At 41.9% G+C, this 27,246-nt stretch overlaps 2 protein-coding genes across 7 annotated transcripts in view; one reads left to right on the forward strand and one right to left on the reverse strand.

Moving 5' to 3' along the window:
- The window catches only part of RASSF6 (Ras association domain family member 6), an 80,609-nt gene that overhangs the window by 48,046 nt on the left and 5,317 nt on the right, over positions 1-27,246 (forward strand). For 4 of the 6 annotated variants that reach the window (XM_025185814.2, XM_075929373.1, XM_025185817.2 and 1 more), the window contains one exon: positions 1-4,288. In XM_025185814.2, coding sequence (XP_025041599.2) covers positions 1-76 — 76 coding nt within the window. In that variant the 3' untranslated portion in view covers positions 77-4,288. Of the gene's footprint in view, positions 4,289-17,614; positions 17,719-18,720; positions 18,866-27,246 lie in introns of those variants that run through there. The other 2 variants (XR_012903948.1, XR_012903949.1) reach the window with 1 other exon arrangement.
- Positions 4,134-27,246, reverse strand: part of LOC102455564 (alpha-fetoprotein) — a 24,327-nt gene continuing 1,214 nt past the window's right edge. Inside the window, exons 2-15 of the mRNA XM_006125401.3 lie at positions 25,871-25,931; positions 23,477-23,609; positions 21,838-22,049; positions 20,480-20,612; positions 19,338-19,435; positions 17,740-17,869; positions 16,640-16,854; positions 14,344-14,476; positions 13,257-13,354; positions 10,900-11,038; positions 9,097-9,320; positions 7,394-7,526; positions 5,577-5,631; positions 4,134-4,311 (exon numbers count right to left, since the gene is read on the reverse strand). Of these exons, the coding sequence (XP_006125463.1) occupies positions 5,587-5,631; positions 7,394-7,526; positions 9,097-9,320; positions 10,900-11,038; positions 13,257-13,354; positions 14,344-14,476; positions 16,640-16,854; positions 17,740-17,869; positions 19,338-19,435; positions 20,480-20,612; positions 21,838-22,049; positions 23,477-23,609; positions 25,871-25,931 (1,754 nt within the window). The 3' untranslated portion in view covers positions 4,134-4,311; positions 5,577-5,586. The remainder of the gene's footprint in view (positions 4,312-5,576; positions 5,632-7,393; positions 7,527-9,096; positions 9,321-10,899; positions 11,039-13,256; positions 13,355-14,343; positions 14,477-16,639; positions 16,855-17,739; positions 17,870-19,337; positions 19,436-20,479; positions 20,613-21,837; positions 22,050-23,476; positions 23,610-25,870; positions 25,932-27,246) is intronic.

Genomic DNA, 27,246 nt, shown 5'->3' on the forward strand with positions numbered 1-27,246 from the left:
ATACAATAGGGAGAAGGATATAATACTCCAGCACCTTAACAGTAAAAGGTTAATAAAAACGGAGACTGCTGTATAACATCACACTCTGCTGCTGATCACACACTTCCTCTAAGCCATAGGAGACTTAATTTTCTATTCCTTATATCTTTGGAAATATTGAGAACGTGCCATAACTGTGATCTGTACAGCACATGGGCCTCTAAAGTTGAGTGGGGTTTGTTTCTGGTAACTTTTCAAATGGGACTGAAAACAAACTCTGTAGCATTCTGAATGGGAATTAAGAAGAGCTGATAAAACCCGTATTCTTCTCTAGCAGGGGCTCTGCCATTGTGACCACTTATGTAACTTGAAACTTCAGAAAGGAGAAAAGTCCATTAAAAGGGCACACCTTTGAAACTTGTCCATTTGCAACCCACAAGCCAGAGCATTGTGAATATAGAGATATATCGTAATCATCCAGATGGATTAAGAATCCTACAGAAAACTGAAAATAATGTCATAGGCTGTCTGCTTTAGAAGAATTGTTTAATTGGAGTCTGAGGGTGTTCATCAATCTGTCTAAGAGTTTATTAATCTGAGTCTGAGGATGTTCATTAAAGGATCTAGGGTCAGATTTACAAAGGTATTTAGGCACCTAAGCGGGTGATGTAGATAAATCTCTTTAAAAATTGATGGAATGTAGGTGCCCAATTCCCTTATCTTTGTAAATCAGACCTTTGCAGGTTTAGCTTGAATGATAATATCTGAAAAAGACTCTTCCACTCATGCTTTTATTTTAATCAATTGACTAAAAATAAGGGATTAATTTTTCACCTGAAACTCCTTTTTAAGGAACTGTGTAATGAGTTCTCTCTAAACATTGTTATATTTGATCAATTTCATAAAGACTGCACGAGAGGTATTTTCTCTGGGATAAGAAATGGATTATTTCCCCTTTCCTTGTTCCTTCTTTTTGCTTAGAGGCTGAGGTGGGCTGTGTTCAGCAGGTAAAAATATGTGTAGGCAGTACAATCCCAGTGAGTACTGCGGGGGCGGACTAGCATAATTCACCCATGTCCCTGAGGGCTCAGGCATTTTGTGGCCACAAAACAATCTGTGTCCGTTTCTTCTTTAATATCATTCGACTGGCTCCTGCACCTCAAGCATTTTGCTAAGGCCAAACGTGCCAGGCAGTAAACAAAGACCATATAATTCACAAGAGTAACTCGCTGCTCTCTCTTATCATGCTGTGTTTGCTTTCTTTCATATGGCTTCTGTAGCCTATGCTGAGTTGCCATTTACTTCTGGAGATTACAAACATTGGGGGGGTTCTGTGCCATAATGCAGAATATGCTCCTGTACAACACAGTAAAATAAATTAGATAAATATAAATAACCACTTTACTCTTGAGATACTGTAACTTGGATGGTGTATCAAAATTGAAATTCACCTGTGTTAACGGGAATGATTTGTTATCAGGAACTAGTTTATTTTAATGTACAACGTCTTGTAACCCTAACTATGTGTCTTTTATTAAGGTCTTATTTTTTGGCTAAAACCATTCAGCAGTCAAGAATACTTAGTTTTAAATATTGCAGATCTAGAACTGTCAATGCCTTAAGCCCATAAATGGATGTATACAGGTGCTGCTGCAGTATTTGAACGGAGACATATGGAAGTTTCATTGCCGAGCCTTAAAAATGGGAAATTTGAGCCAAAAGGTGTAGGCTTGTAAAGGTAGGCCACATTTCAATAAAGTCTGGACCAGCTTATGATTTTATGCCAAGACCAAATACATTAAATGATTGTGTTGTTTCCACCTAAAACCAAGCACAAGTCACAGTTTTAGTTGAGTTTCACATTGAGTTTTGAGTTCACGTAAAGATGTGGTATAATCTTTGGCACTGGTTAGATGGCACTACAACATACCGAGGTATTCTTATATTAATGTAACTAGAGTACAAGCCTACTGGCTGATTAGAAGTTACAAAACGCCTGTTTTAGCTGGACTGAACCATTGCTCTGTCTGAACAAATGTGAAGTACTAAATGGAACACAGCACTCACATGGTTATGGAAGTGAAAACTTAGGTGGTTTGCATAAATCCCTGTTGCCAAAAACTGCCTAATTCCACGCCACTGTACTTCTGGGTCCTCACACCTTCACACCAACAGCCTACACCTGCTTCCATTCAAGTCAATAGAAAATTGTCCTTGTTTTCAATGGGAGCATTATCAGGTATGTACACTCACCATGATGACTGCAGTAGGCAACCCTTGCTTCCATTTAGTTTTGGAAGTCAGTGTGGGAAGGGAGCCGCAGGGAAAGAAAGAAAAATGATCTGATCTTATTTATAGTGGCTAAAGAATGTATTGTATTGTTTTTAATTTTAATACAAAAATGTATTTTTTGTAACTCTGATTTCCTTCCATGATTTGCAATATATCCAGTGCATTATATCTTTGAAAAATTTTGTAATGAGATTTATGTAGAATGGCCTATGGGATTCAGCCTAGTAACTGTTGAGTAGTTTATTTATGAATACAGAGTATGAAAATGTTGACTGATTAAAATATTAGTAACTCATCATCATCACATGTTCCCTCTCCTGTCATCCATTTCCAGACAAACAGAGGCTAGGGACACTATTCCTACCCATCCTGTCTGATAGCGAATGATGGACCTAACCTTCATGAATCTATCTAGCTCTTTTTTGAACCCTGTTAAAGTCCTAGTCTTCACCACATCCTTTGGCGAGGAGTTCCATAGATTGACTGTTCGCTGAATGAAGAAAAACTTCTTTTTGTTTGTTTTAAATCTGCTACCTATTAATTTCATTTGGTGACCCCATGTTCTTATATTGTGGGAATAAGTAAATAACTTGTTAATTCATTGACCTTGCTTAGATATAAAAGCACATCAATGTGCAGACCATATGGAAAATGGCTGGGAATATATCAGGACTGGTCCCTACATGCACACTGTTCTTAATTCAGCAAAGCACTTTTGATTTCGCTTGACTTTAAGTGAGTTCTTAAATCTATTGGCTTTAATTGTTTAACCAAATCAGGTTTGAATAGAGGGCAGTTTTGCATGTATATAAAAATTGCAAAATTGGCCCAATGGAATATAAGTGGCTAGATTTAAGGTACTTTAACTATAATAGGTATATTTTCAAATTAATTAATCCAATTCCAATGGATATATGATGAGAGTAAAAATTAGTCTTTACAAAGGATATGAGGGAGGAAAACAGGTTCACTTCCAGTTATCCTTATAACATTTAAAGTAATGCTTCTATTAAGGGGAAAATAAATGTATCCACATAGGCCTTGGTTACCCTCTCATTGTGCTTATTGTCCTACATGTCAAATTTATCTTCCATTTGGTGCTGCAAGATTATGGGCAGACACTATTGAAGCCCATGCTTTTATTTTTGAAACACTGATGTGTGAGAGAGGCTGTAGAAAAACAGCCCCTCACACTGACCCTAGTAAGTTACACTTGAGTTTATTGGGACAATGCATCACTCTCAGAAATCACAGGACCTAGTGTGATATTCCTGCTTGGTAATGAGCCTTTTAAAAAAAAGTTACTCTTATGTTTGTTTTATTTCTACTATATGAAAAACTCAATGTGTGAAATACAAAGGAAAAATAAAGGAGGTAAGTATTCTTTTTTGAAGAACCAGACATATGGAAAAGACTTTAAAATAAAAGAAAGCAGAAAAGAAGAAAATGTGGTGGTGATTCAGCAAAGAAGCAAAGCACATGCCTAATTTTAAGCATAACACCCCACTGGCTTTGTTGAGATTGAAAATCAAGTACATCCTTTAAGAGTAGTGTCGTGTGATGAACTTCCTTCTCTTTCCTTTGTCTGTATGCTGTGTATGTCAGTTGTAAGTTATTCGGGGCAAACACCTCCCCAGGTTTGTAGAGCATCTAACACACTGGGGCACTATAAAAATAACTATGAAGCCTGCCTGGTGTGAGCCTGGATAGATTTTCTGCAATGTCCTCTTGGCCTGAACTGTTAAAGGAACAAAGCTACCAGTTTGTAATGATACCAGCTATTTGCAAATGTGCCAGTGATGTTGTAAGAATTGTTTTAGAGATTGTCTGCTATGATGAATCACCTGGCCAGGACAAAGGAAGAGTTTATTCAAAGCTTTATTCATTATTGGGATGTAAGGCAGCAATGAGAGATGAACGTGAAAGCAAAATTGCCTTTGTTTCTTTGAATCAGAGGACTATGACAGTGACAACTAACAAGAAAGCAAGCAAATACAGTAAACAGGGCAGAGATGAATTTTATCGCCTTCCACCGGTGAGCTAGGAAAAATGAGAAAAATTAGTTATGTACAGTGGTAAGCAAGAACGTGACTTTTTATTTGGGGTAGAGATTAATCACTTTAAATGAGCCTAATTAAATCTGAACACCAAGGTTTCTCTCTGCAAACCATTGGGAAGACAGATTTTCTTTTAGGGACTTTATCTTTTGGTATTTGATGGCATCACATATCTTCTTGTGCACTGATATGAACCAACAGGGGTTCCAAGACTGCCCCTGTTGCAAGTTACAACAACCTCAGAGAGGTTTCCAGGGAGCCACTTCACCAGAGTGCTGCACGTTGTGTTCAGCATGTCCTTGCTCTGTCTTTATGCCAGCCATTAGCTCTCCATCTGTTCAGGGTGCCCAGCAAGAGACTCTTCAGATGCCTCCCGGCAGCTTTACCGTTCCCCTTGCACTTTTGCAGCCTCGTGTACACTAGCACATTAAAGTTGTGAATCTGTACTGTACTTTGAACAAAATGCTATTAAAACACTTAGTTAACCTATTATAATTATTATTGTGCAATGACACAAAGGGGATTTAAAAGGGGTTAAGGAACTGGCCATTACACACTATAAATCAATGGACTCTACAGTTCCACTAGCTAAGCTAAAAACTATAATGCCCTTCAGTTCTTTTGTTGCACAGAATAACTCTGGAATAAGAAAAAGCCCTAGCTCCACGATACAGGAGACTTTTCTACACACAGACGTACCAGTTTAATTTAAATCATTTTTCTACACCATTTAGTTAAAGTGATACAAAACCCTGGATGGACACTCTTCATTTTGGGTTTCAGTTGCATTCTTCAGCTTATTTCCCTGTCCATAATCATTTTTGAGCTAATTTGATGTAAGCCAGGTGTCCATCAATTTATCATCGCTTTTTGCAGCAGTTGAATGAAACTGATAATAAAAAGCATGCCTCTAGTTCAACTGATGCAATTGTGTCTAGACTGGGCTTAGAGTTCCGCAGGTGGCCAGATGCATTACAGAGCATTTTTGTCTTTCTTTGAGGTCACTGTAGGAGACTTGATAGCAGATTAATTATTAGGAATAGAGCCTCTCTTGGTGTGAATTGTCACAGCTCCACTGATTCAACAGAGCTATGGCAGTTTACAGCAGCTGAGATTCTGCTCCATAATCTTTTCCATCATGGCAGTTCTCAGGTTCCAAATCACATGTTATGGACACTTAGAATAGGCAGCCTATTAAATTCTGTTACTCCTTTATGTAATTCAGAGCATGTTCCCCGCTAAGATTACCTGAGATGTTTTATGCTGCCAATGTAGCCTGACTTGCTTCTATCAGTTTTGGGCCCTGAGGGTGAAAAAGACACAAACATTCATAGATCAGAGAATCCAGGATGAGATTGTATATTGGACAGATAATATATGCACACTAACTTCAGGAGCATTTCCTGTCATTTAAAAGCATACAGTTGTATTTGACCATATCCAGAAGTTTACATCTACAGAACACAAAGTTGCAGCATTATCTCTCAATGAAATTTCATACCATTCCTTTTTTCACTTGGATCAACTCTGAAACAAAAAGATCTCACTGTATTTACCAGTTCAAGTTGCTACTCTTAAACTGAGATTTCATTGAAAGACACTGAAATTGTTAGAAAAGTATTTACAGTGCAGTTGGACTCTGAAAAAGGACTGTAAAAATGGCCTTTCAGGCTCTACGGATCCGCATGGTGTGTGGATTTGGAGTCCACAATCTTTTCTATGTTGATAAAAATGAGCATTTACTGCCTTTTACTCCTTAGCATTGCTGAGCCAACTCCAGCTTTAGAAGAGAGAGTGGGATTTTACCATTGGCTTTTCACCCAGAACATTGGAAATGGGATTGGTAACTAAATTCCAACTCAGGAATATACAAAAAATGGGAGAGTACAAGAAAAAGATGCACAGAAATAAGGTGAGGAGAAGAGAGAAGCAAAAGGAGGTGGTTGTGTGATATCATTAAATGAATCTGAACCAGGGGAGGGGAACCTTTTTTGGGTCAGGGGCTGCTGACCCACAGAAAAATCATTTGTACTGCTCAAAAGTGAGAAAAAACAACAACCAATGTCACTGATGTGGCCCCCGATTGAGAAGCAGAAAGACACTCACATACCAGAGCCTAGTAGATTTTGTGGGCCCTGCTAGGTCCTGGGGTGGGGTCAAAAACAAGGGATTCAGTGTGGGGTGGGGGAGCTGCCTGGAAGCTGGCTTGTGGTGTGGTCTGAGTGGCAGGGAGGGTGCAGTAGCCTCAGGGGCCAGATGCAGGCAAGTCAGGGGCCAGAGCCAGCCCCTGGGCCATAAATTCTCTACCTCTGATCTAAACCAATATGGAAAAGAATGGGGAGACAGGGTGAGAAATGGAGCTAGGTGAAAGAAACTGAGAAATTCAATCACTTAATATTTTGGAAACAACTGCTTTCACCTAACTTTTAGGACTATTTTTCTACCTGTCTAAGAGCTGGGCTTTTGGAAAGAGAAATTAAATTAGAAATTACCACCCTGGAGAAACTGTTAGATTAGATTTGAGAACCTGTCTTCAGTCCTGCATCAGGAAAGTGTTCAACAGCCTTCAGACCCACTAAGCTAAAAATGCTGGGTCTGTTCTGTAAGCTTCTGGATATGGTCAAAAGGTTAATACTTAGACGCAGGCAAATTTGCATTCTTTGGCATCTTGGAGTTCATATATTTAAGTGAAGGCAATCTGGTTTCTTCTTTAAAAACTTAAGTAGAGCCATTCTGACTAGCTGATTCATAGATTCATAGACTTTAAGGTCAGAAGGGACCATTATGATCATCTAGGATGACCCCCTGCACAATGCAGACCGCAGAATCTCACCCACCCATTGCTAGACTAATCCCCTCACCTATATCTCAGATATTGAAGTCCTTGAAACGATGGTTCAAAGACCCCAAGATGCAGAGAATCCTCCTGCAAGTGACCCATGCCCCATGCTACAGAGGAAGGCGAAAAACCTCCAGGGCCTCTGCCAATCTACCCTGGAGGAAAATTCCTTCCCGACCCTGCTTTCACTTTTGATTAAAGATATGTGAGAGAAAAAGTGAGCTACCTCTTCTCCAAAGCATGTCTCATGGTTTTCTGCTTTGCAGCACTTTTCTCTCATGGTAATAAAAGACTCAATAATGGTCTTCAGTTGTTCTTCTGTAATGGTGGGCTTATATTTGACGAGGTTGATGAGAAGTCTGAAAGGAGAACAAACCACAGTAATGACCACTTAGCCTGAAGATATAACACATGACTTACAAAACTCCTTATTTCAGAGTTAAATTGTCACTGCCTTTCTTTTGTGTCATTTCACTGGACTTAGTCACTACTACATGGAAGATCAGGCAAGGTAAGTAGAAATCTTTTCACCATACCTCAGTACAATGTAGTAACTTTTGGCTTTGAGAGTTGATTGGCCCTGAGCGTGTATTCAGTTGTGGAAATGTTTTTGTAGCCACCCGAAACTTTGGTGGCTCCAAGGAGAAGAAGCCTCTATCCACACACATAGCACTTCGGAGTTCTGCCTGCTTGGGTCAGGTGTATGACCTAATTTGGAGGAGACGGGAAGACCAGCAACTTGACTGACATGCCAGACCAACTAGCTGCAGGCACCAAAAGCTGTGCATTTGGTTGACATTGTCCCCATGCAGACACAGCTCTCAGGGGAAGAAAGTTAGTTGCCAGGGTGCCTGTTTCCAGCAATGGGAAGAGATACGGTTCCTCACTTGCTGTCAGGGGGAAGAAAAGATGGCATGCTAAGAACCTAGGTCTCCTTAGTTCTAAGGTGTATCACTGAAGAGGAAGAAACTTGTGGGTTCTACCACTTTTGAGGACCAGCTTCATTGCCTGCTCTACTGCTGATTTTCTGCGTGACCTGGATGTGTACAATTTGAAGTTGCATTTCAGGTTCTGAAGACGAGAGAGGAGGTGGCTTCAGAGCCTAAATTCCAGGCTTCCAACTGTCTGTACCACTATGTTTAGAGCATTCATGCTAGCCCCCCTGGGCAGCTTGCTCTAAACTTCTGTGTAGACATGCCATCAGTGGTTCAGTTCCCCCTGTATGGAAGGGAAATAATATTGTGCCACCTCACAGGTGTCTTGGGCTAAAGACCTCAGAGATTTTGAGGTATTGCGATACTAAATTACAGGGCCATATAAGTACCATAAACTGCTCTATTTACAAAGCTGATTGTTTTAATGTCCATAAATGCCCATTTTAGGAACTTGTGTGCAGATTTAGGGTCCAGATAAGAGTATTTAGAGTCCTAAAATTTCAAAACTGATAATATTCATCATTTGGTTTTTGAGCTTGGGACAAGCGTTTGATTTTGAGAACCCCCTTCTAAAAAAAGCAGACCTCTTTCAGCTTCTATCTTGGACACCCCAAAATAAAATGATGATCAGCTTTGAAACGTCACACCTGAAGGATATTTTCAGCTGCACTTATGTGACTTAGGAGCACGCGTCCCACTGATATCCTAGCTGTCTAAATACCAACGTAGACACCTAATTTAAAAGTGAGTTGCTTATGATGGAAGGCAGACTAGGACACAAAGAGCAAACAAGAAACTGAAACAGGATGAAGAGGTGGCAATATGGGGAACTGGTGAAGTAAATATTTCTGGAAAAAGGAGTTTTTAACAAGGGTTGTGAAGGAAGAAGAAGAAGCAGGAGGAGCAAGAGAAAGCTGGGTAGACACGAAGAGGGTGAATTAGCAGGATAGTGGTAGAGAAGCTGAGGCAAACAGAATAAACAGGCATATCTTACTTCTGCTTGCTTCTCTGTAGCGCCGCCTCTTCAGTGGCACACAAATCTTCATGGAAGGCGAACAGATCAGGAGTCAATGGCACGGGCACATACTTCTCATCAATTCCCAATGCACCAATGCATGGCCTTCTGAGAGCATAGGAGCTACTGCAGCATTTACAGACATTAGAATTTATAGGACTGGCATAGTGTCTCCTACATATTTGTCCAAGAATAAGATCAAGCTGTAGAGAGAGAGAGAATTGATTTTTTACATTGGCATGTTAAAAAAAAGTAATGGGCACATGCTATCCTTGATAAACTCACCAGGGTTTCAAACTTACAAACACCATTAAAATCTTCAGCAAATTTCTTAAAAGAAAGTACCAGCCCCAAATTTCTATTGAAAGCTGAGTGCCATCAACACAAAATGGGGCCAGATTTTCAAACAGCAACCTCCGTGCATATGTAATGTTATGCATTGTCATCTGAGCACACAGGTTATAGAATTTACACGTGCATATGATTTGTTTGAACCACTATGGATTTGTGGGTGTAACACTTGCAAAAACAAAAGCAAAAAAAACCAACCCTGCACGCTAATCTATGGCCCTTTTAATTATTTGGCCCATGAGATTGATGTATCAGAGAGGGAAGAATGATATAAAAAGTTAATCATCCCAAGGGAGCAAAGTCTTAGCCAGGTCATATATGCTCAGAGCCTGGTTCTGCCCCCAAGCTATGCAGGAGACACATTCTGCTAACCAGAATGAGAACAGGGTCAGAATTTCATTACATAAACTAATGCCCTGATTCAGCAAAGGATATGCCTAACTGTAGCCTGACAGTTTTGTTTGCAAAACTATAGCCTGGATCCTCAGCAGGTGTGAATCAGTATAAATCAAATGACTTCAATGGTAATATGCCTGTTTACACCACCTCAACATCTGGCCCTATACCTCAAGGCCAAGTCAGTGACCAATCATTCCTTTTGCTACCACATGGGGCTTCTGAGTTAGAAATTCTCTGTAGGCTGTAGGGATAGAGAATAAGACAGAGAATATCTTATTGCCCCTCTATAAATCCATGGTATGCCCACATCTTGAATACTGCATGCAGATGTGGTCGCCTCATCTCAAAAAAAGGTATCTTGGCATTGGAAAAAGTTCAGAAAAGGGCAACAAAAATGATTAGGGGTTCAGAACAGCTGCCATATGAGGAGAGATTAATAAGACTGGTACTTTTCAGCTTAGAAAATAGGAGACTAAGGGGGGACATGATAGAGGTCTATAAGATCATGACTGGCATGGAAAAAGTGAATAAGAAAAAGTTATTTATTTATTCTCACAATATAAGAACTAGGGATCACCAAATGAAATTAATAGGGAGCAGGTTTAAAACAAACAAAAGGAAGTTTTTCTTCACACAACATAGTGAACGTGTGAAACTCCTTGCCAAAGGACATTGTGAAGACCAGGACTTTAACAAGGTTCCAAAAAAACCCTAGATACATTCATGGAGGTTAGGTCCCTCAATGGCTATTTGCCGGGATAGGCAGGAATGGTGTCACTAGCCTCTGTTTGTCAGAAGCTGAGACTGTGTGACGGGAGCAATCACTTGATGATTAGCTGTTATGTTCACTCCTTCTGGGGCACCTGGCATTGGCCATTGTTGGATGACGGGATACTGGGCTAGTCGGACTTTTGGTCTGACCCAGTATGGCTGGTCTTGTGTTCCTCTGGATAGCTGGAGGTTGGGAATGTTGAGGTGACAGCACAATCTCCAGGAAAAGTGGGACTGAGACAAGGAAAGAAATATACTCACATGTCCCTCTGCACAAGGAAATACTTTGTCTTCACTGAGCTGGCAGCACTTGCCCCCAAGGGCTGCCATTTGCTTTGTGAACTGGAGCAGCTCTTCAGGTAACAGCTGAGGCATCCTCTTGGTGTACAGGACAAGGAGCCTGAAAAAACAATCTTCCAGTTACAGCTGGTCCAGCAGGCTAGCAATTAATGAGCCAAATCCTCAGCTGCTGTAAATCAGAGCATCTAGCCTGATGTTTATGATCATTAGCAAGTGTGGCAAGACAAACAATAATTATGAAGTCAAAGGTTAACAGGTTGATGGTCAAGCCAGGTTTACTGGGACATTTCTCCTGTTCCCAAGGCCTGTTTTGATTTGAGAGGGGCCAGACTCAGAGGCTCCCATTTTTTTCTCTCGAAATAGCGCTATTTTGAAATAGAGCCATAACGTGATTATGCAAATGAAGCATGGGATATTTAAATCCCTGCTTCATTTGCAATTTCGGGTGTCTGCATTTGCATTCCTCTCTCAAGAGAGGAATGAAGTGTAGACATTCTGCCTATGTCTACACTGGCGGGTTGTTGTACCAGAAGTATGCAAATGAGGCTAAGCGTGGAATATTGTCGAGCCTCATTTGCATACCTAATGAACCGCCATTTTTGCGGAAGAGGCTCTTGCGCTAGAAGGAGCTGTCTACACTGCCCCTTCTTGCACAAGAAAAACCCTCTTGAGCAATGCTGCTACGCTGATGATTTTCAGGAATAACGGCATTGCGCAAGAGGGTTTTTCTTGCGCAAGAAGGGGCAGTGTAGACAGCTCCTTCTAGCGCAAGAGCATCTTCCGCAAAAATGGCGGTTCATTAGGTATGCAAATGAGGCTCGACAATATTCCACGCTTAGCCTCATTTGCATACTTCTGGTACAACAACCCGCCAGTGTAGACATAGGCAGAATGTCTACACTTCATTCCTCTCTTGAGAGAGGAATGCAAATGCAGACACCCGAAATTGCAAATGAAGCAGGGATTTAAATATCCCATGCTTCATTTGCATAATCATGTTATGGCTCTATTTCAAAATAGCGCTATTTCGAGAGAAAAAAATGGGAGTAAGGGTTATTTTGAGGAAAGAGTTTTATCTCGAGATAACCCCGTTTTTTCTCTCGAAATAGTGCTATTTTGAAATAGCACCATAGTGCAATTATGCAAATGAAGTGCGGGATATTTAAATCCCCACTTCATATGCAATTTCAGGTGTCTGCATTTGCATTCCTCTCAAGAGAGAGAGGAATGAAGTGTAGACATACCCTCTCAGTGCAGCACATTCTGTACATCTCTTCAGAGAAGAAGGGCCTGATTCAGCAAGGTGCCTAGCACTAAGCACGTGAGTAATATGATTGACTTCAGTTGGAGAACTCCCCTGCTTACATTTTCCTCTGCTTGAGAACCTTGATGGACTAGGGCCCAAACCAGCAACAGCGTAAGCTTGTCCATGCTCCCTGCATCCTAATGTTCATCAACCCTGACACGGTGGGATAAGGCCATTGTTCTGGCTATTCAAGCTTTGGTCCCTTTGCTACACAATTAGTGGGGCATATTTGCCGTATACATGGGGGCTACATCTACACTGGCATGATCTTGTGCAAAAACTCTTCCAGAAGAGAGCGTCTACACTGGCATGTGCTTTTGCGCAAGAGCATCCATGCTAGTGTAGATGCTCTCTTGTGCAAGAAAGCTCTGATGGCCATTTTAACCATCGGGTTTTCTTGCGCAAGAAATTCATGTTGCCTGTCTACACTGGCCTCTTCTGGAAGAACTCTTGCATAAGAGGGCTTATTCCTGAGAGGGAGCATCATAGTTCTTGCGCAAGAAGCCCTGATTTTATACAGTAGAACATCAGTTTACTTGCACGAGAACTCGCGGCTAGTGTAGATAGGCAGCAAGTTTTTGCGCAAGAGTGGCCGCTTTGGTGCCAGTGTAGACACAGCCAGAGAGAGAGAGAGAGACCAGGAGCCTGTGAGAAAGGGCAAAGCAATTTACTTTGAGCCAGATTATGTCTTTTAAGTCAGAGCTCAGGGCTCAGATTTCAGCCAGAATGTAATTGCACATGGTAGCAATTAGGAAACTTAACCTGTATTATAGACAGGAGACCAAGCAGTTTAACAATGTATTAACACCATACTTCATTAGTTGAAATATGGACATATTCCCCTTGACAAATCCTCAAGTTATTTACACCAGACCTTTGGCCAGCGTAAATCAGCTTAGCTCTTTGGAAATCAATTGCTGCTCACTGACTTGAACCAGCAGAGTATATGGTCCCCTGTTATTTAACATGGGTTGGATGCTCATTAGGAAACAAACAAACAAAAAACGCATACTGATTTTGGAGAAGGTACTCTCCCAATTCCTTGTAGCGGTTACAATTTGCCTTTAGCAATTCCTGGGTTTCCTGAAGTTGTTTTTTGAGGATTTCTTCCTGAAAAACAATGTAGTATATTGTTAAAGACATTAGCGTCCAATGCAGAATATTATCGTACCACAATACAGCTTTCATTAGCCACAGCTTCCTGGTATCTGACATATACTCATATCTCTGCTGCTTGCATTAGAATTTCCATCCACTCTCTGAAACTTCAACTAGCTGAGCATAACCAGTGCATAGCCCATAACCTCCCTACCTCTCTGAAACAACTGATTTTATGAGTGTACAGGGCCACATCCCGATGGGTCATGGGAACCCAAACTGCCACAAGGGGAGCTCCTGGTCGTGCTGACCGATGTTGGGACAACCCAGTGAGTGCACAGAGGTTGCATTAGGGATGTTGAGAGATTTGTTGGTTGGAGCCTGCCAAAGCCTGAAAAATCTCAGGGATTTCACGGAACTGAGATCTCCCTTCCTTGGCAGCTCCCTCTTTCTGCCCCTGTGAAGATCACAGATAGAGCAGCCCACGAGGAGTCATCCACAGGGAGGCGCAAGGAAGGGGGAGAGGAATTAGTGGTGTAGGACTCAAGAGTGCACCCCCCGCAAACAAGCAGAGAGGCCTCTGTAGTTGTCCTCCTCTACTTCCTGTTTTCCAAGAGAGGGGGACTTCACCTAAAAGGGCAGGAGTCCCCTCCCAGCTACCTGCTCCTGGTTGAATAGCTAGCTCACTCTAGCCCTGGGGGAGCAGAAGAGGGCTTCTAGTTTCTCCAGCTGCCAGTGAGTATGCAGATCCTGCCCTGAATCGGATGTCCATTCCCCCACAAACCACACATCGTTCAAATAATGGAAGGCAAATAATTGCCTTCCCGCATACTGGAGAGCGGAAAGCCTCATCACAGCTCTTCTCCTCCTCTAGGAAGCCAAAAGGTGTCACTGCAGTGCAGGAGAGTAGAAATGCTTCCACCTCATGCCTCAATCCGCATCAGACCAGGAGAGTTTGTGCATTTCACTCAAGCCTCCTGCTGAAGTGCAGTGATACCCACCCCTTTGCCGTAGCATTCAGGGGGGTTAGCGCTTTTGCAGCAGGTTTCCAGTAATTCCTGGTAGCCTTTCCCAACTCTTAAAAGCATCTGAACAGAGAACTCAGGGTGTCGTCTTGAATATTCGTAGACAAATCTGTAACACATGGAAGAGATCAGCATTAGCAAGTAGGGCCCATCAAAGATGTATAGATTTTTAAAGGCTAAATGGTCCCCATTACTGTAATGTAATCTGACCCCCCTGCAGAACACAGGCCATCGCCTTCCACCTGGTGAGTCTAGACCAATAACTCGTAGCTGAACTATCCCACATTTCTCTGACCAATTCCTGCCTTTCGCCCCATCCAATGCCAGCTTATTATCATCAGCTCAGATCGGTTAAAGCATAAAAACAGTGAATGTTGATGATAAGCTGCTTTTTTTGTCTCAGGATTCAATTAGCCAGTATGGCTGAAGATATATTTTTTAATGTATTTGATTAAATACAATAGGTTAAGTTAGAAGCCGTTAATGAATAATTTGGCCCTATTCTAGCACAGGATTAATGTATAATTTGTGGCCACTGACCATAAATGCTGACTTTCTTTCTTGCTTGCTTGTAAAGATGCGCTATTTATTTATTTGTTTGTTAGTTTGTTTGTTTATTTTGGTAGGCAGTTATTGATCCTGCTCCTGCTTAGGTGCTGAGCACCTCTTGTTCCAGTAAAGTAAACTGTCTGTTCCTTGAACTGGTTGAGAAATATATTCTATTGCAAATGAAAATTTTGAAAAAGAAGATTTTTTTTCAATATGGGCTAATTTTTTGCTATGAGATTTTTTTTCAAATGTTCATAACAAATAAAACATTTTTGGATTTTGAAAACATTAAAAAGGCTTTTCCATTTTTTAGTTGGGGGATTAAAAACTGAAAAACTGTGGAGAAAGTTGAAAATGATAGTTTTCATCAAAAAGCGGGTTAAAGAAATTTCTAACTGCTCTAACTATAAAACATTTTAAAAATGCATAGCTTAGCTTTAGCCATTTTGTATCACATTTAAGTGCTAGTGAAATTATTTCAAACAAAGGAGCTAAGTCCTCAGATGTTGCATATGGTGTAATTCAAGTGACATAATCGGTTTATACTAACCAAGTCTTTGGTCCAGAAGATATGTTGGCTACCACTTTCAAAACTAAAGCATTGTATTTCACTGTTGATCTAAACAGTGTTTGGGTATAATTTTGAATATGATCATGCTTCCATTAATGCCAATGAAAATGTTGATAGTGATTACAATGGGAGTAGATTCAAAGCCAGAATCTGACTAAAGTAGACATGCTTCAATAAAATTTGGGTTGCTTTAGGCATGTTCAACTTTATGGTTGAATCATAAACTGGGACTGGAAAGGACAGCACCAGAAACTAGAGATTTTTTACTCTGTTCTTGGACATGCTGTACCAACCCAAATAGCAGAACACTCATGAAATCAGATGTTCCACATTTGCTCCCATTCTACCCATTCTCAATTTCAGCAGCATTGGAGGATCTGTTGTTTGTTTGGGGGGTTTTTTTGCGGGGGGGGGGGGGAGAGGGAAGGGGGAGTTTCCCTGTCTCTAAAAAAAATGATTCAGGTAAACCTGAGTAAAACCAAATATCTCAGTGTTTGTATTTATGCTAATTTTTATGAGTTTTTAAGTGTTCTATTAAGCCCTTTTCAGAGACAAAAGTAACATCATATTTCAATTACTGGATGATGGAATTGTAATACTAGGAGAAGAGCAGATCTTTCATTGATCAAGGCTTATTGATGCATTAATAAAAACCAATGACAAATGTAAAGGCAAATAAAATAAAGGCAAACCCCACTGAAAATTAGGTCTACTATTTTTTTGTATTTGCTTGCAATAATCCTACTCAATGCCTAAACCAGACTTAGGCTATGTCTACACTACAGCGTTTTTCCGGGATACCAGAAGTATCCCAGAAAAACTCTGCTGCATCCAAGGAAAATGTCTGCTCCTCCAAATTTTTTTACAGATGAGCAGACGTGGTTTTTCAGCATCCCTGTAAACCTCATTTCATGAGGAAGAAGGAATGTGCTGAAAAAAAGGGTTCGCAATTTGCGTACCTTTTTCCAGAAAAAAAAACGCAGTCTAGACACAGCCTTAATGAGTTAAGACAGGGGCTTTTACTTTGACTTCATTCCCACACACTGGCTTAGCTCACAAGTCTGTGTTCTGCAAGCAAAGTTTTGGCTTCTAAATCATGGTGCTGGGCTTGCAATGCTTAAATGACAAAGCTACATCAGAGCGCTGCATTACTTGGCCAGGTAGGCATCCTGTTCCTTGGCAAAGTGGTCGCACACATCTTTGTCTTCTATGAACTCTCTGACTGTGGGAGACAAGTCTGCAGGTTTGTCATCATTGTCCAACTGAATGATACATGCACTTCGTTCCACCAGTGGCTTGTCGCAGCAGTCTTTGAGTTTGCTTGATATGGCATCTTGATGGGAACAGACATAATCTGTCAACTCTACCTGTAAAATGTTTTTAAAAAAGCACTTATATTTGGTTGTTCTCATTCTTTGGCAGTGGGAAATCCCTCCTTCAATTACAATTTTTAATACAATGGAGCCTGGACAATTCCCCAGCTGAGATAAGGGGCCCCTTAATTTCTGCCTACCAGCTGTTGCACAGTGTTTTTCATCTGAACATCTCAAGGTGTTTTTTTAAGGGGATTGGTTTTAATTAGTATTTTTATCCTTATTTTACAGGTGGGAAACTGAATCATGAAGAGATTAAATGAATGCCCAAGGGCAGCGAGGGCACCAGCAGCAGTAGTGGGACTAGAACCTTAACCTTAAGGCTTAAGCCAAAGCTTTAACCATTAGGAAACATTGCCCTCCCCCACACCCATTGTACACAGAACTATATGTACCATAGTATGGGACAGTTTCAGACTTGAAGCTCTTAAAATAGGCAAGACAGACAAAGAGTGGAAGAAAGATGGAAGTAGAAGATACTTTGGAGGGATTTAGGTGCCTAACTCCCATGGGAAGTAAATATCTAGCTACCTTTGAAGATGTGGGAATGAGAGATTAAGTGATTTGCCCAAGGTTACACAAGAAGTTTTTGGCAGAGCCAGGAACTTAACCCAGTTTTCTGGAATTCCAGTCTACTGCTGTAGCCACAACCTCATCCTTGGCTCTTATGCTTTTTGCCTGTTTCACTGCAAACAGAGTCACATGGGATAATTTAGGAGGATGAAAAATTCTCATCTTTGTATCTATCTTTCAGGCTTTAAACACCTAATTTGGAAGACAGTTAACAGATGCACAGAAGATGAGCAAAAAGGAACAAAACTAGAAGGAAGAAGACCCACTTTTTTAAACCCAGAAGTGGTAAATAAGTTATTCTTTTACCCTTTCGTGCATACAATCCATCATGTCACCGTGGCAACACTCCGTGTGCATGTGAACAATATCTGTTACAAGTTTGTTAACGGTAACAAAATCAGTCTTGGGAAATTTTTGGCTGAGTTGAATAACTTTCCTAGAAAGAATGAATAAAAGTATTATTTTAAACTCAGAATTCAATACTATGATCTCTAGCAGTTTCTCAGAGTGAGATTTCACTCTCAGCAGTGGCCTGCCTCTGAAGTGAAGGATAAAACTGCAAGAGAATTCAGTGGTAAGGGAGTTTGGCCCTCAACTCCCATTGAACTTGAATAAAAGCCGGTCACATAATTCCCTTGCACCCCTTGGAAAATCTAAGACAATGGTGTTTTCGTGAGTACAAAGCTGAAGCCATACATTCGTGAATCAGGCCTATAACTTGTACAGTTCTATCACAGAAACACTACTGTGGCTTTTTCAAAATAGTAGGGCTATTTTTTAAAATTGTACCAGCTGTCACCAAAGGGAGCTGGACTGGTGAACAGGAGAGGTATTTGGCCATTACTGTTAATCTAATTTTCCCCTAAAAGTTAATGTTTTAAGAAAATTGTGCATTTGCATTACTAATTTGCATTCCCAATTACACAGCTCACTGGTCCTCTGCATATAAAGGTCAGCGTGGTTGCATGTATAGTCACGGTAACTGTATGTTCAGGGCTGTACCTATTTTTGTGTAGCATTTGGCTGCTCATAAAGTTGGCTGCAAATCTGACCTTTAAATTCTGTTACAAAATGGGCTCAGGAATTAGAGTATATTTATTAGCTATAAGGCATTCAAAGCAGTAACACTGGGTCCCGGCTCTTTGCATCTATCAGTTTCCACCAAATGAATGTGCACAAAAATGGTGTATTGTGATCTAAATAATTTAGCTAGGGCCTGCAAAACAAAAGTTCTTTTGGCTTTCACTTTATAGAAACCTCCTTCATCTCTCTTTTGTTAACCTATAGAGTTGCCCATGGCTGCAGCCTACAGCTTTAACGCTTTATTCCACTGCCACCGTGAGGTGTGATGGGACGTATCAGGCTTTTTCAGGCCCCCTACTAGAATCCTCCCTGTGCTACCACACCCTGCTCCGGAAAAAGAGCAATAAAGGTGAGTCCTCCAGGCCTGTCTAGAAAGGCTGCAGAGAATCAGCCAATCACAGTCCAGCAAGCTGAGCTAAAAGGAGCAGCAGGGACTGAACAGCTCAGTTCCCTTGTGGGAACCAGAAAAAGCAAGGATGGGGCTTGTTGCAGGAGCTCAGGGGAGAATGAGAAGATGAGTTCTGGTGATGGAAGCATTCTGTGAGAAAGAACTTCCATCCTGAGGTAAGGGTGAAGGAGAAGTGGCCCAGGGAATAGCAGCAACTATTACAGGAAGAAGATGTGGATACTAGTTATAGGGTCCCTGGGTTGGGGTATTGGGAGGGACCTTGGAAGGAGTTTTGGTTGAGAGTGGTTGCTAAGAGAAAGCTCTACATCCTGGAGGCATGGGTACTCTAGAGGTGGAGCACCCATGGGTGAAAAATTAGTGGGTGCAGAGTACTCAAAACGTTGTACATTGCAAAAACAAGCTAGAGACTTACATAGCTTTTAAGGCTCTTTCTCCAAACTTCTTCAGGACCTCACATGTTTGTGCCTCAATCAAGCTACTTTCTTTCACTGGCTTCATCACAATTGGTGCCTGTTAAAAGATGAGGTCAACCATTTAAAAAAAAGTGCTGGTCAAATGAAGGAAGGAAACAGAATCAGAAAAATAATTTTAGTAGAAACATAAAAAGTTTTTTTTTCTTAGCTATAAAGTGTCCAACAAAGCAAAAGGATGCTGGGTTGCATTGTTTTCATTCACGTGGCAGGCTAACCAGCCCCTTATCTAGCTAGTTTTGTGAAATCCTGCCCATCAGAAACTCTCTTATTAAACAGTACTCAGTGTTTTTAAACTGTGCTGTTATGAATAGTCTGATCCAGGGAAAGACAATAATTTTTAATGGGGGCGGGGGGGAGAGCTACTCCAAAATTTTGGTAAGTGGTCAAGGGCAAAAATTTTCTATGGAGGGAGTGCAGGGTCTGTGGCAGAGGTTGGGTGCAGAAGAGAGCTCGAGGATAGGTATGGGGTAGAGGAGAGAATGTGGGGTCTGAGAAAGAGTTTTGGTGAAGGAGGGGGTCTGCAGTTCACAAAGCTTCCCCCATCCCTATCACAGAGAGGCAGATGGAGCAGCCAGCTGCTCTGAACTCTGGAACTGCTTTATTTGAAATAAAATCAAAATAAGATACACAATTTGAGTAAAGGCAACTTGCATACCTTATTTTGATTTTTAGAGTGCCGTGAATGTAGACATAGCCTAAGATGCAGACGTTCCATTAGTATGAAGGGCCTTGTCTAAATCCCCTATTCTGCTTTGAAAATCTCAGCCCCCAATCCTAAAATGGTGCCTCTGAAAATTGATTTATTTATTTATTTATTAGTGTCTCCTTAAGTGGGAGCTGCCAATGCTAAGCTGAAAATTGGACCATTTTCTTCAGTCAAAGGCCCAGGTTCAGGAAAGCACTTATGCACATGTTTAACTCCTGTCCTGAGTAGAGGTGCCTTCTGGAATCAGGTCCTAAATAAAGGCTTACAGGACTCAAATGGAAAAAGCTGGCCTTCAGCTCTGCTTCGAGACTTTCTCTAGCTACAGGGGCCCACTAATCAAAACCTGAAGTCGCTGTTCATATTAAGCTTGAATACCTTTTCACTGAAGCAGGCAGCCTTGTCTTCTGCTTGGCAGCAACCTTTCATCATCTCCTCGTATTGACCGGCAACGGTCAGAATCGTTGGGGAATAAAGGGAAGCATGCCTCCTGGACAGTTCGTAGATGAATCTAAAATTGAAAGGTACCTTGAATTAACTTTGTGTGGGAGCTCCCAGAACAGAGTCCAGACAGGGTGGAAAGTGTAATTATACTGCTCTGAAATGACTAAACATACAGCAAGGCTTGTTCTAACAGTCCACTCAGTCAGCGCCGTTTTCCTGCCATTCTAACAGGGAATGGGATAGTGCAATGAGACTTAACATGGGGGAATTCTGATGGGAAGGGGTGCTGGGATTTTACTGGAATTTAAGGAGTCAATTCTGCAGGGCGCTGAGTGCTCTAGGCCAGATCCAGCACCACACTTAAGCGCATGCTTAACTTTAGGCACCTATGATTTCAAGGAAACTTCACATATGCTCAAAGTTAAGTTCCAGTGTGTTGCTTGATCAAGCTAGCGTGGCTGGCACCTTGACTAAACTGGGAAAAGAAATATGGGCAGGGCTGGGGTGTTTATTTGCAGGGCCTATTCAAATGGAGTGCTGTGGCCTGGGCTACTGGTGGCTGCACACGGGGGCTTGGGGTTCCTGCTCTTTCCACATGGGGCTGTAGGGACTGCTCCCCCAGTGGTGTGAAGAGCTCCTAGACCAGCAACATAGGGGGTTGGACTGCCCAGAGCACCCTCACCACCAGCACCTGCAGCAGCCTCCTCCTCTACTCCTGCAGGTTGGGGACCACCACCACCATCCACAGCTTGAGGACACGCCTCAGGTAGGACACATTGCCTGGGTAGGCAGGGCCAATAATGAAGCACGGAGATGCATGCAGGGGAGTCGATTGCACACGCCCCCTGGCAGCCCTGAATATGGCAGTCTTGGGTGACTTGGTAGAAAGAGGCCTGATGAAGCTGCAAACTAGCTGTTCAGTAAATGGTTCCTGAAGTAGAAACCAGAGTAGAGGATGGGATTAGGTTCCCTACTGGCTTCAGGGGAAGAAGGCATACAAGTCCCTTGCAAGGGACATAGACAGTGCTGGAGACTAGCCCCAGATAAGGCAGAAAGCTTTTCTTTTTGTCAAGATGTTTCTGGGACTTTGAGTTTGGACAAATGTGACTCTGGAAAGGTGGAACAAGATGGTGACTCATCTAGAGGGCCTAGATACTGTCAGAGGAATCACTGCAGGGGTGAGAGTAGGTGTAGTCTGCCAGCCCACAAGAAGACACCTAGCAGTAAGTTTACAGAGCTGAGAACCAGACTATATAACTCCTTCAATTCTAACATAAAATTAGCTTACTTACAGGCCCATAAGTCCTGCTCGATTATCATGATACTGTTTGCATCCCTCTTCAGGGTCTGGTTTTACTAAAGGAGCAATGAATCCTGGTGTAGAATTTTTGTGGGATAGAAAACATTCATTTCTTTCGGGGTCAGTTTTCGCACAGCAGTCAGCCAACCCATATTTCTCAGGAAGACCTTGCTCATGGCAGATTTCATCCAGGAAAATGGCAGTCTGTGGAAAGAAGAAATAATTCTGTTTGTCTGGAGTTGCCCTGTTCCTCTGATGGAACAAACATTTATACCAGGAACTATTAATAGAGCCCTGGCTCACATAAACTGATAGTTTTTCCTCTTATTCCTTTCTGCTTTGCCCTAAACTTGTAGGGAAGATTTATCAAAATCTAAATCTGTGCCTAACGTTCGTCTCCTAAATCCATGTTTATGCAACTAAACAAGTGGGATTTCCAATGTAATGAGAACCTAGCCACTCCCCCTGAGGTTCAGATACTATTCAAATTGTTACCCAAACCAAGATGGCGTGTTGCGTATTGTCATATCAAGTATGCCAAGATAGAAAGCAAGGTATGCCTGAGCATGTCTGATAAGAACCAAATCTCTCTGTAAAGCATCCTTCTCCTAGAGAGCTGGGATGCTCAGATCCAGGGTTTTGGTTCAGCCCATTAAAACAAATAGGAGGCATGTGCACAACTCAGATCCAGATCTGAGGCCGAAAACAAAATTTCAGGACTGTTTGGGTGCAGCATTTTTATCCAGACTCTCTCTGTCTCTGTCTCTGTCTGTCTCTCTCTCAGGGGTCTGGCCCACGAAATCTCATCACCTAATTAACCATCTTGTTAGTCTTTAAAGTGCTACATAGTCCTGTTTTTTGTCTCTGACAAAGTGAGATTGTTAAGGGTCAGTTGCTAAATAAATTAAGACTCCTTCCTTGCTGGTCGTGAGTGGCACCTGCTGCTACTAAATTTAGTTACAGTGATCTCAGATGCCCAGTGTCAGCCTAACCATACTTGCTTTTGAAGATACAGAACAGGATTTTTCAAGAGTGACCAATGATTTTGGAGGACTTCAGTTTTTCAGTGATTAGCTGGGGGGGGGGGCAACCTGCAGTCTGCACATCCCCTGTCTGCTTTTCGTGGAGGAGGGGGTAGTGCAGGGCTCCCAGGCCCCAGTGTGCGAGAGGTGCATGCAGGAAGAAGGTAGACGTGGGTGCACAGGCTGCAGGAGGAATCCCAGTTGGCCACAGGCTGCAGGTTGCCCACTACTGGTCATGCAGTCCACTGAGACAAAGGAGGGCCACTCATGTGGCCTATTCACTATTCTTGATCGCCCATCTCTGCCCTAAAATGAGTCTTATATTTAGAAAGTGCTGAGCGCTCATCCTCTGAAAATCAAGCCCCTCTGAGGCACTGAAAGTTGGATGTCTAAAATTGAAGCCCACCTAATCACTTCGTCGACATGCATCTGACAAAGTGGGTCTTTGCCCACAAAAGCTTATGCTCCAACACTTCAGTTAGTCTATAACGTGCCACAGGACTCCTCACCACTTTTGCACCTAATCACTAGTCACTCGTGAAAATCTCAGTCACTGTAGCAGTACATTCCCATTGTCTTGGCTGCAATGGAAGACCCAGCTTTGCTTACCAGTGGCTTCTGACATTGTGGATCTTCCTTACTGGCGACACATTTTTGTGCGAGATCAGTGACATCTTTTACCATTTTACTATCTTCTTCATAAGTGCTTTGCTGCACAAGCTGAGCAAACATGATCGTAGCACTGCAACGAAGATCATATGGTTACATGCATAGCTCTCTACCAAAACCAAAATGGAGTTCTTCAAGATGTGTGAGTGCCAACACTGAGCCAGAGGTCTGGCTCTGAGGCAGTCTGTTGAGCTGGCAGGGCTGGAGGACTGAGCTAACATAGAACCTGAGAGATGCAACTAAAGACAATTGTTCTTGACCCATGGTAAAGTCATTGTGGAGTCAGACTTACAATCATGGCTTTTCCATTATGTGGTGCTAACGTATAATGAGGCGCTATCTCAAACCTGAGGAGAATGGCAGAAGAAGCTCCGAAGGTGCTTTCATCCTGTATTGGGAAGGGAATGGGATTCTTGGAAGACTTGCTAAAACCTTTTTTGGAAAATTTTACTTTTCAGTGACCATGCTGAACCACTAAGGCAGTTTAAATGAGTTTGCCTTTCTGTGGTCAGGGAAGAGCTAATACATTGCAATAGAGATTTCCATTTTCCTTATGTGTCCATTCCCAAATCAGCCTCTTAAGGTCATATTAGTTGTACATTACATTTAGCATTTCTTTCTCTCTGATCATTACGGTCATTTGTATGATCCTTTCCTCCTACTTTTTGTCTGTCGTCTCCCCTCCGCCCTTTGAAATGTAAATCCTCTGGTACAAGAACAAAAATTCCAAAGTGAGGAGGCAACCAAACTACACCAAGACTCCTGAAGTAACAGAAAACTGATAGCAGGAAAACCCACCCCTGGCATCAGCCTCACCAATGATCCACACTCATTCCCAGTCCAGGCAAAAAATCCTGAGCAGACTACCGATATATCTTATTGGTATGATGTTTTCTTGATCCCAGATTTGGCAGCCAGCTTAACTCTCTTAGTAAGAACTATCAGTGTTGAGCACCTACACCTACTTAACTATGACTCGTGATGAACTCCCAAATGTGGATTCTATTATAAAAATGCCCTTAAGTCTCAAACTGAGAAACACAGAGAAGGTGAAACTGTGTGACTGTGTTCATAAAGTTTCCAAAGAGAAGAATTTTCTACGTTTTTATTTTGATAGAGCATGAGCTGTATTTCATAAGGTATCTGTAGCTATAAAAACTATATCTACACTGCTTGGAGGAAACAAAAGCTTGTCAGAGCTCGGTCTTTCCCCGTCCCTATGTTGTGTAGGCAGAAGAGGTCTGCATTGCAGAGAACTGTCTCCAATGGGAAGTTTTCAGCCTTTCCGCAATAATTCCTGGTGGGAAAAGTCACCAGACAGCAGTAAGGGCAGGGAAGACATGTTGGCAGGATTGCTCACAAATGGCATGGGTGTCCAAGCCATCTTTGAAAGCAATGTATTGTGCTTTGCCAACACATTATTCTCTTTGAACTTGACAAAATCTAAGTCCCCTGCAGTGGTTTTGATCTTGGCTGGTCTCTAGCTGCCTGTTTCCTCTTCACCAGAAATATTCTCTTCTTTTAGAACTCTAGTTACTTCAAACTGCAATGATAGAAGGATCTCTTGGAGGTGAATTTATGAACCAGTGGGGATAATGGGTGGCTAATACTAAGAGCTAGACAGTGCTATTAGGCTGGTGTGCGAGATGTCCCGTCACAACAATAACCCTAGGAGGCATTGTAATTCATCAACAGCTTTTGGGTTGTAAGTTCTCCCATAATCCTTTCCTCCAGAGGGACAGCAATCCTCCTTTATGGCAGCCCACTGAAGCATGCAAGCCTTTCATTTGGGGGAAGGGTGCAATTGTTTGTCATTCTGCCCACTCTGTTTCTCTCACACACATACTCTGTCTCTGTCTGTCTCTGCTGATTCTACCTGAGGACTAGTAGGTGCTTAGGGCCCTTTGGCACCTGCATATCCATAAGCAAGATCTGTCAGAGTAGTCTGCAGAGAGCTGTAATAAAAAATGAGGCAATAAGAATCACCCAACAGGTGAGAGCAAAGTCCAAGTCTCACTTTATTCAATTGTCACTCTGACTTATTTTGTTGCTTTGAAGATCTATTTTTATTCTGCCAATATTTTTAAAAAGGACTTTTCAGTATCTGGCTCTTTAGTACTCTCCGTCACAGGAGATATTTAAGAGCAGGTTGGATAGACATCTATCAGGGATGATCTAAAAGGTATTGGGTCCTGCCGTGGGGGCAGGAGACTGAACCTGATGACCTCTCGAGGTTCCTTCCAGTTCTAGAATTCTATGATTCCTGTTTCGGAATCAGATAAAAACACACTGTAAGGATCCACTTTCAGCTGGATTTTTAGCCATCACACTTACACAGCTTTAAAGGTGTCCTCGTGTAGCTCAGTAAAACAGTGTCCAATGGTGTGGTGTTCATCTGGAAAAAAAGGTAATCTGGTCTTTGAATCCCCAAAGATTAAAGGCATTTATATTTTATTAAGCATTTTCTTGCTCTCTAAGGAAGGGTGGTTGAATGGTTAGCATGCTATCCTTACGACTTGGGATTTCTTTATGCATCTTCATGACTTCAATAAGTAGAACATAGATAGCTCAGAAGCTGGAGCTATCCAGACTGTTTCTCTGCTATCTTGGTCGTCTTATATTGGTCCTGACCCTGTTCAAAGACTTCATGATTTAGTTAGGGTTGGTCCTGCTTTGGGCAGGGGGCTGGACTCGATTTCCTGAACTCTCTTTCAGCCTTAGGATTCTATGATTCTGTGACTCTGGGTCTTGCAAGTCCATCTCTGGTCTGCCACAGCTTTCCTGTGACCAAGGACAGCTCTGCTTCTGTTCCCCATTTGGGTGACAGGGACAACAGCAATTCCTCACCTTACACGGTTGTGGTGATGCGGCTAAATATACTAACAATTAAGTGCTCTGATAATTTGGTAAAGGCAGGCCACGTACTTTCTGTCTCAGGGTATGTCTACACTTGCCCCCTAATTTGGACGAGGGAGGCAAATAAAGCATACCAAAGTTGCTAATGAAGTGCGGGATTTAAATATCCTGCGCTTGATTAGCATATTCGCAGGCGGTTGCCATTTTAAAATGCTGGTCGCCCGAATTAACTCGCCACGTGTAGACGCGGTAGTCCGATCCAAAACCCTCCCCTCAAATTAACTGTTACTCCTCATTGCACGAGGAGTAACAGTTAATTCAAGGGAAGGGTTTTGAATCAGACTACCGTGTCTACATGTGGTGAGTTAATTTGGGCGACCGACTTTTTTAAATGGCAACTGGCCGCGAATATGCTAATCAAGCGTGGGATATTTAAATCCCGTGCTTCATTAGCAACTTTGGTATGCTTTATTTGCCTCCCTCATCCAAATTAGGGGGCAAGTGTAGACATACCCTCAGGCAGTATCTTAAAACTTAAAGGAGTCTTAGATCACTAGCTTGTTTGAGTTAATTAGGGGTCATATAGTTAGTTAAAATCAGCACTGCGTGAGTGGCTAAAACTGTTTGAAATGAATGGAATTCACCCTCATACACAGAGTGAATTTGGCCCAGTGAAACAAAGTAGGTCTTAGTGGTTGAAGATTGCATACAACTTTTTCCCCCTTTCTAATGGGCCCAATCTTGGACATAGTGAAGACAATGATTCAACTGCACAAGAACAAAATAAATGATTCTCTGATAATTTAGCAATGGGATGAAAATCTCTATTTGCCCATTGGCATTTGAGGAAACCA

Source organism: Pelodiscus sinensis, chromosome 5 (assembly GCF_049634645.1).
Source record: "Pelodiscus sinensis isolate JC-2024 chromosome 5, ASM4963464v1, whole genome shotgun sequence".
NCBI classification, from domain to species: domain Eukaryota; kingdom Metazoa; phylum Chordata; order Testudines; family Trionychidae; genus Pelodiscus; species Pelodiscus sinensis.